Consider the following 9,576-nt stretch of genomic DNA (forward strand, 5'->3'; position numbering starts at 1 on the left):
ACTTCGATGAGAAAACGCTTGAACTCGAGAGAATGCAATCAATGGTGATTTGAGAATATAACAAAACAAAGTTATTATTAGGTATGTATTTTAAAGAATTAATGTGATGCTATGTGTTTAGTTTTAAAAACACTCACAGCATCCGCCAGCTGGACATAACGTACCAACACACAAATCTATATGTAATCTTGAACGTTTATTGTCTGATTGGTATCATTTAGTAAGAGAATTGGTGCTTCTCTACACATGCCGCCACTGGAAAGAGGGCACGTTTCCGGCTATATCATCATCCCATGAGGAGATGTTGAAATTCAGAGAGGGCACTTTTCTTGACATACCATCCCATGAAGAGATTTTGAAATTCAGAGAGGGCACTTTTCTAGACATACCATTCGATGAAGAGATTTGAAATTCAGAGAGGACACTTTTCTTGACATACCATCCGATGAAGAGATTTGAAATTCAGAGAGGACACTTTTCTTGACATACCATCCGATGAAGAGATTTGAAATTCAGAGAGGGCACTTTTCTTGACATACCATTCGATGAAGAGATTTTGAAAATCAGAGAGGGCACTTTTCTTGACATACCATCCGATGAAGAGATTTGAAATTCAGAGAGGACACTTTTCTTGACATACCATCCGATGAAGAGATTTGAAATTCAGAGAGGGCACTTTTCTTGACATACCATTCGATGAAGAGATTTTGAAAATCAGAGAGGGCACTTTTCTTGACATACCATTCGATGAAGAGATTTGAAATTCAGAGAGGACACTTTTCTTTACATACCATTCGATGTAGAGATTTTGAAATTCAAAGAGGACACTTTTCTTGACATACCATTCGATGAAGAGATTTTGAAATTCAGAGAGGACACTTTTCTTTACATACCATTCGATGTAGAGATTTTGAAATTCAAAGAGGGCACTTTTCTTGACATACCATTCGATGAAGAGATTTTGAAATTCAAAGAGGGCACTTTTCTTGACATACCATTCGATGTAGAGATTTTGAAATTCAGAGAGGGCACTTTTCTTGACATACCATTCGATGTAGAGATTTTGAAATTCAAAGAGGGCACTTTTCTTGACATACCATTAGATGTAGAGATTTTGAAATTCAAAGAGGGCACTTTTCTTGACATACCATTCGATGTAGAGATTTTGAAATTCAAAGAGGGTCCTTTTCTTGACATACCATTCGATGAAGAGATTTTGAAAATCAGAGAGGGCACTTTTCTTGACATACCATCCGATGAAGAGATTTTGAAATTCAAAGAGGGCACTTTTCTTGACATACCATTCGATGTAGAGATTTTGAAATTCAAAGAGGGCACTTTTCTTGACATACCATTCGATGAAGAGATTTGAAATTCAGAGAGGACACTTTTCTTTACATACCATTCGATGTAGAGATTTTGAAATTCAAAGAGGACACTTTTCTTGACATACCATTCGATAAAGAGATTTTGAAATTCAGAGAGGACACTTTTCTTTACATACCATTCGATGTAGAGATTTTGAAATTCAAAGAGGGCACTTTTCTTGACATACCATTCGATGAAGAGATTTTGAAATTCAAAGAGGGCACTTTTCTTGACATACCATTCGATGTAGACATTTTGAAATTCAGAGAGGGCACTTTTCTTGACATACCATTCGATGTAGAGATTTTGAAATTCAAAGAGGGCACTTTTCTTGACATACCATTCGAAGTAGAGATTTTGAAATTCAAAGAGGGCACTTTTCTTGACATACCATTCGATGTAGAGATTTTGAAATTCAAAGAGGGCACTGTTCTTGACATACCATTCGATGTAGAGATTTTGAAATTCAGAGAGGGCACTTTTCTTGACATACCATTCGATATAGAGATTTTGAAGTTCAAAGAGGGTCCTTTTCTTGACATACCATTCGATGAAGAGATTTTGAAAATCAGAGAGGGCACTTTTCTTGACATACCATCCGATGAAGAGATTTTGAAATTCAAAGAGGGCCCTTTTCTTGACATACCATTCGATGTAGAGATTTTGAAATTCAAAGAGGGCACTTTTCTTGACATACCATTCGATGAAGAGATTTGAAATTCAGAGAGGGCACTCTTCTTGACATACCATTCGATGAAGAGATTTGAAATTCAGAGAGGGCACTCTTCTTGACATACCATTCGATGAAGAGATTTGAAATTCAGAGAGGGCAATTTTCTTGACATACCATTCGATGAAGAGATTTTTAAATTCAGAGAGGGAAATTTTCTTGACATACCATCCGACGAAGAGATTTTGAAATTTCAGCAAAGATAGACATGTCAAAATATAGTGTGATATTTTCAAAAGGTAGGAACCAATATTATCAAAATTACGGCGGGGTTGAAAGAAATAATAATCATAGTCAATAATACTCTTCAACAGTCGTAACGTCTCTTCCTTCCTAATGACGCATGGTAACTTAGTAACTGGCTCTAAACTATCGGAACAATGGCGGAGGCCCGTATGATTTATTTCCCCGGCGAGCATAAAAGCGTATCCAGAGGAAAAAACCCCCATAAATTTGATCATGTTTTGACTTTTACACGTTCTGATCACAAGGCATATGAAAAGTTCTAGCCAGCATGAAGAATAAAAAGTAATGATTTTCTTTGTTTAGAACCAAGATGGCCGCCGTTGCCGGGCGGCGTGACATCAGACTACTGAATCCAATTGACAACACTGAAATAATGCGGGCTGGTGGACGTAGATAGTTGAAGCGTCTTAGTCCTTAGTTTATGAATGGAATGGTTCGAAGTCATGAATGTTTTGTTATATTATGTTGTGAATTCGACTTATTGACTTTATTACAGCAATGATTAAACAAAATTTAATCTTGAATCAAAAGGAATGAGAGTAAAAAATAAAAGAAATATTAATAGTAGCATCCTTTTCTTTTTATAAATATATGATTTCACTCGACATGCATGATATGTATTAATTTGTGAATAAGCACACTTGGATTGTACTTTGAACCCACACTTTGAACGTTGGTTATAATTATAGAACAACAGATGGCACCGTCAATTGGGGTAACTTTGCCTCAAAGGGAAACTTTGCCTCTGTGAATTTGAAACATTTTGAATTACCTCAGCTTTGGTGCAGTTATTGTACCAGTTAAAAGACTTGAATTTTTATAAAAGGAAATACATAATTACAAGACTAAAAAATCCCCTTATTGGTTCAAACAATCTCGTCTTGGTCCAAAATTCAAGAGGTAAAGTTTCCCCTTTAGGCAAAGTTTCCCCATTTGACGGTAGTCAAATATTGTGCCTACTTTTTTTTTTACATATTATTGACTGTAGTGAGTATGTAACCGATCAACACACTGTGGCTAAGATCACAAAGAGATCAAACCACGAAAAGAGTCTTTTCTCGCAATAGAAAGAATGGTTCACTTTCACGAGATAAAAACGGCACAGCCGAAGCTACTCAGTCTGTTGACCTTGCTGGTGCACAGTGCTTAGTCAAATCAAAAGTTTAATGTCGGGTTGGTAACAATGACCCGTTTGGGGTCACATGTATCCTTCCATGCCCGACCCAAAAGCTTCAAATAATTCCACTTCATCAATCCTGCTTATTAATTTGTTGAATGGAGTTCGGACTCAGGTTGAGTACCGTAACTGTTATCCGATTGTTGTTGTTGTTGTTGTTGTTGTTCCTCCTCTTCCTCCTCCTCCCTCTCTTCTTCTTCTTCTTCTTCTCCTTCTTCTTCTTCTTCTTCTTCTTCTTCTTCTTCTTCTTCTTCTTCTTCTTCTTCTTCTTCTTCTTCTTCTTCTTCTTTTTCTTCTTCTTCTTCTTCTTCTTTTGCTTCCTCGTCATCTCCGTGGCCATCATTTTCTGCTGAAACAGCCTCGCCACAGTCTTCTGTCGACATCTCTTCCTCGTTGAAATAAGTTGAATCTGATTTCAGCATTGCTTGGGTCAAATGCTGATTTGTGTCTTCTTCCGAAGAAATCTGGCGGCGGGAAACAGGAGCTGGTGTCGAATTAAGTACTTGATCTTCCTCTGGACACCGAAGCGCTTGTTCAAGAGTAGAATTTTCTGACGTTGGAATCTGATTCCGTTCCTCCGTCACTGAATCTTGACATGAGGTTGACATGTCTGATGCTGTTGCTTCTGCTTGCTCTTCTACGTTTACGGAGATCTGACGGACACCAGTCTGCAAAGCAACGACAATACCCGTCCCGTCATCTACCTGAGTGGGTGTAGATAATCTCAACGGGAATGACAACGTACTTACGTTTGGATGTTCTTGGCTTATTGGAATACACATAGGCCGATGAGATGAGCTAGTTCGTCTAGTTTCGTCTCTAAATTCTATGGATTCCCCACCCCATGCAGCTCCGCCATTCGGGGTAGTTTCTGGTGACGAATTACTCGTGTCTGCAGATGTATAATATTGGTTTTGTGGAACATGCCCAATACATTCACTGTATGTTGGTAGTTTGTCCATTGATTCCAAAACGGGTGGTAATGGAGGTAGGTTGTAGTATTTTGCTTGAGGAGGCATTTCATAAGATGGAGGCCCGTCATAGACAGTATTATTGCTACCATTGTTCTCACCGCGCAACGCAATAGCTGTAACGTCATGATAATCTGAATGTGACGTATGCAATTGGAGTGTATCACGTGAGTGGAATCGAAGAATATGATTAGGGTGGTTTATAAGATAGTCAGGGGCGATAACTTGCTCGTATGCTGGTGGGGGAATGTTGAGATTGTTGAAGTGTCGAGAGTCCGTGCTGGAGGAGGTCGACGGACTTTGATTAGAGTTAGAGGCATCGCTTGTGTCAGTGCTGTTGTCAAGCGCTCTTGCGAGCATAGCTGTGTTTCTCAAGTTCTTTAATGCTTCCAATTTTGCTGTGGATTAAAATGAGAGAGTCGGGTATAAGCAGAAGTATCTATACTTTTTTTTAACCACACATTCCTTCCCCTTCAACAAACATTTGAAGTAAATTCGAATATGTTCTTTATGTGAACAAAAAAAAACACCAAAAAAAACAACAAAAAAACAACAACAAAAACAGGTGGATAAATAGAAAAATGAATGTATGGAATAGAATAAATAAATAATTAAATTGTGTTCAAAGTATATTCAAAATGTAAAATAACAACAACTAGACACAAGTGTGTTCATTGTTTTAGAAATACTGTTCAAATCAAATTTTGCAATGGGCGGACGACATCTTTCTGTTCATTCAACGGGAAGCTAAACTTTCAAATGAATAAACCCAAGGTTTACTCACTAATGAATGAACAAACATTGGGGATTTTTCTTTATGATTCATTTTAAAGGAATGAAATAGCCGGCGTTAGCCGCAGGGCAGCTCTTGTTTCGATTACCTTCTTCTTCAAGCCTCCTCTCAGCCCTTCTCATACACAGATAACAAATGACGATAAAGAGCGCGATAGTCAGGCCCCCTCCAACCATCAGGCCCAGTACAACGAACCCGTTGATATCCGAGCAACAGTAGCTCATGTTGAGATCCATCGCGTGACAGCACTTCTCCCCTGCAGCACATGGAATATCCCAGCACATGGTTTTGTCTGGTGTTGGAAAAATAAACACAAAATGGTTAATGGATATGATTTAAAAAAGGACAAATTATTTATCCAGTCGTCTAAAAACATATACATTGTCAACCAGCACCTCACAACGCTATGTATTATGAGCAGACCTGCCTACTTGGAAATTGAAAAATTCGTAATTTTTAGGATATGAAAACTGTAGTCGCGATAGTTAACTTTAATTATCAACAATGAAATGTTCCCTCACAAGGAATAGATAACACTTCAAAATCCTTAAAATTATGCAGTCTGGCAACAACTTTCATTTTCAAGACTTTTTTGATGACTTATTAATGCTTGCCGAAATTTAATAAATTCTACGATTTAAAAAAAATTGTAGACAGGTCTGGTATTATGCCCATGTGCGATTTTGGGAGCGCGCAGTGGGAACGAGTTCGAAATTCTAAACACTGGAGTTCAATAATACTTTTATTATTACCCTTCCATCAATGATCTCACCCATACCACAAATAAAAGAGCCAACCCCCTCCCCCCCCCCCCCCCCAAAAAAAAAAAAAAAAAAAAAAACCCAAACAAACAAAGAAACAACAACGAAAAAAACGATAGAGTATGATGAAAACAAAACATTAATCATACACACGGTATTTCAATAAAACAAAGAGATGTCAACAACCTAATTCCGCAGTCAATAAAATGGCGTCATCTGGTATTTTTAATTCTTATACATCTTCTACAATGTAAACATCTTTGACATTCTTCTTCAAATTATTTCAAATCGACGCGACCTATTATATAATTATAATCCAATACTTTACTACTGCTGCAACTACAACGAAAAAAAAACTGCTACTGCTACAATGTAAACAACAATCGAGTTTCATCATAGATGTTTACAAAAATTATAGTCTGATAGTTTCATTGAGTCATCAGACGAGATGTGTACTTTCATACAAGCATTATTATTTTCTTTACTATAACTATTACATAACAGATTACCAACTACCACGTTTACACGAAAGGAGAGTGCTCATTACTTTGAATGTCAGAAGATGTCTCTAACTTGTAAGATCGATAACACTCCACGAAAGTGCACTGTGCCATTCGATATGTCTGTATACTGTATAGATTTCTGCCGTGCAGAACACAATGTTAAAATTCTGGCTAGAAAAATCGTCCTTCAAATGTGATCCAGCCATCTCCTCAACGCAGTATTATGTCGGGATCAAAATGATGCTGAAAAATCTATTTGCATCCAATGATATCATTGATGTTGTGTGGTTATGTGGTCTAGTGTTATGACACTCGCTTTCGGATTAGAAGCCTAAAAAAGGCTCTTTACTCACATTCTCTCAACTCCCCCCCCCCCCTCTTTAAAAAAATATTGATTGGTCAAATTGCGCACTGCCCCCCATCATTAGTCAAATTGTAGACCCCCCCCCCCTCCCTCTTTGGTAAAACTGCACACCCTCACTCCCCCCCCCCCCCCTTTTTTTTTTTTTCAATTGAAGTTTGGCCAATTTCGCGAAGTCCTAGATTTGAGAGATTTTTTGTTTTTGTTTTGTTTTGTTTTTTGTTTTCCAAAATGATGGTCATTTATATCGATCGATGTTTGGAGGACGAGTTTTCTGGCCAAATATTTAAATACGAGTTTTTCCATTGTACGGCAAGTAACTGGTTAAAACTAAATCGTCTCTGAAAATGTGCTTTTCAAAAAGGTTATGCTGCCGTACTCTGGAAAAACACATTTGACAAAAACTCTCAAACCCGGGACTTTGGCGAAGCAGATGGCAGATGTAGCACAGAAATAAAACGTAGAATTGCAATAGCTAGAGATAGTTTTAATAAAATGAGTCCAATTTTCAAAAACCACAATATCTCACTGACAACAATACATAGGGCTTTGAAGGCCTATGTATGGTCAGTATTATTATATGGCTGTGAAAGCTGGACAATTACAGAAGACATTAGAAAGAAACTGGAGGCAGCGAGAAATGTGGTTCTTTAGAAGGATGTTAAGAATCTCATGGACAGAGAAGAAAACTATTGAAGAAGTATTAGAGCAAGCTGAAACTAAAAGGTTACTAATTCGTACAATAAGAAAAATACAAATGCAATTTTTAGGGCACCTAAATCGACATAAATGTATTGAACATCTTGCTCTCAAAGAAAAGATAGAAGGTAAAAAGGGTAAAGGAGAGACCAAGAAAAACATATTTGAATCGTTTGAACAGCTTTGTGACAAAGAAAGAGAAGAATAATATTAGTTTTCTGAGGTTATCTGATCAGAGAGATGAATGGCGTACCTACCATGATCACCGATGTCTGGCACAGACTTGGTACGAGAAGAAGATCTCTTGGATAGGACGCAAGTCTGTCACAAAATACTTTTTGTCAGATTATACAGGCGCAGCAGCAGCTGGGTGGACATGTGAACAGGATAGGGGCGGCGAGGGTTGGGGGGGGGGGGGGGTCATCAGAGAAGAAAAGTGAGTGCCCTACGAATTGAGCACGGCGCATAGTTGAATGCTTGGAAAAGGCTCTTTACTCACATTCTCTCACCGTACTCATGTGTAAAATGAGTACCTGGCTGTTCACAACGTTGTGTCTGTCCGGAAAAGAAAAAATTGTAATATCGCCTACCAAGTTCTTGTCACGTCCAACATGCGCTTTGAGCACGTTTAGTATATATTGCTCTATATTATAAAAGCTCAATATTTTATTTTAATTTTTTTTATTATTCATCATGCTATAAATAAAAAGAATAAACGGAAAAAGAAACTTCAATTTAATTTATAAAGACAAAGCAAGAAAGAAAAATACAAGGAAAAGAATCAGAGAGAGAGAGAGAGAGAGAGAGAGAGAGAGAGAGAGAGAGAGAGATTGCATGTAAATGTGCGTGAGAGAGATAGAGAAAGAGAGGCAGATAAACATAGAGTGCGTGAGAGAGAGAGAGAGAGAGAGAGAGAGAGAGAGAGAGAGAGAGAGAGAGAGATTGCATGTAAATGTGCGTGAGAGAGATAGAGAAAGAGAGGCAGATAGACATAGAGTGCGTAAGAGAGAGAGAGAGAGAGAGAGAGAGAGAGAGAGAGAGAATGTGTGTGTGTGTGTGTGTTTGTGTTTGCATATGTAAGTGAAAGAGATGGAGAGCGATAGACAGATAGAGTGAGTGAGTGTGTGTGTGTGTGTGAGAGAGAGAGAGAGAGAGAGAGAGAGGGAGAGAGAGAGAGAGAGAGAGAGAGAGAAAGAGAGAGAGAGAGAGAGGGGGGGGAACTGATATACGATCTTAGTTTTGTCCATTTTCATAATTTGATTAGGAGTCAATAAATTAACCATCCGATCTAGAAGCGAAAATCTTAAACGAGGAGCTGCCGGTTTAACGAAGTTCCACTGTCGGGAAATCGATGAAAGAATGAGGAGTTGACACAACTCTTACGAGGTGCCAAGGACTCGAACAATATGTGAGTGCCACGCCCGTGATGAGATGAGATCAATTACATTCTGGAACTGTCGTAAAATTAAAGAAACAAAAAAAATGACATTTAAAAAAGTTTGGCCATAAATCTCGTCATTCTAATGTCGATAAATTAAAATGACATCTTGTTGTCAAAAACTCTCAAACAGCAGGCTTCAAGAAAGTCCCAGGTTCGAGAGTTTTTGACAAGATGAGGTTCGTGTTAATTGATCGATAGTTGAGGACGAGTTTTCTGGCCAAACTTTTTAAAATTGTGTTTATTCAGAGCACGAAAGAGTACCGAACTCAGACTTATCTTGTCTTTCTGAGAGAAAGTCGATAAATTGTTATTGTTGTGTACACAGTCAAGGCTGTCATGATTGATATGTACAATATTATAATATTATGCTGTGTCTATATGTGAGTGTGTGTGTGTGTGTGTGTGTGTGTGTGTGAGTGCGTGCGTGTGTAGTATGTATGTGTGAGTTGTCATTTGATTCTATCTATCTATCTATCTATCTATCTATCTATCTATCTATCTATCATATCTATCTATCTACATCTAT

General features: G+C 37.9%; 1 protein-coding gene across 1 annotated transcript in view; it reads right to left on the reverse strand.

Moving 5' to 3' along the window:
• Positions 1-2,079: 2,079 nt before the first annotated feature.
• The window catches only part of LOC144975441 (uncharacterized), a gene marked incomplete in the record, with an annotated part of 9,166 nt that continues 1,669 nt past the window's right edge, over positions 2,080-9,576 (reverse strand). The window contains 2 exon segments of the mRNA XM_078919507.1: positions 2,080-4,890; positions 5,374-5,577. Coding sequence (XP_078775633.1) covers positions 3,608-4,890; positions 5,374-5,577 — 1,487 coding nt within the window.

Source organism: Berghia stephanieae, chromosome 6, assembly GCF_034508935.2.
Source record: "Berghia stephanieae isolate SIO BIC M18660-M18661 chromosome 6, UCSD_Bste_1.3, whole genome shotgun sequence".
Classification (NCBI taxonomy): domain Eukaryota; kingdom Metazoa; phylum Mollusca; class Gastropoda; order Nudibranchia; family Aeolidiidae; genus Berghia; species Berghia stephanieae.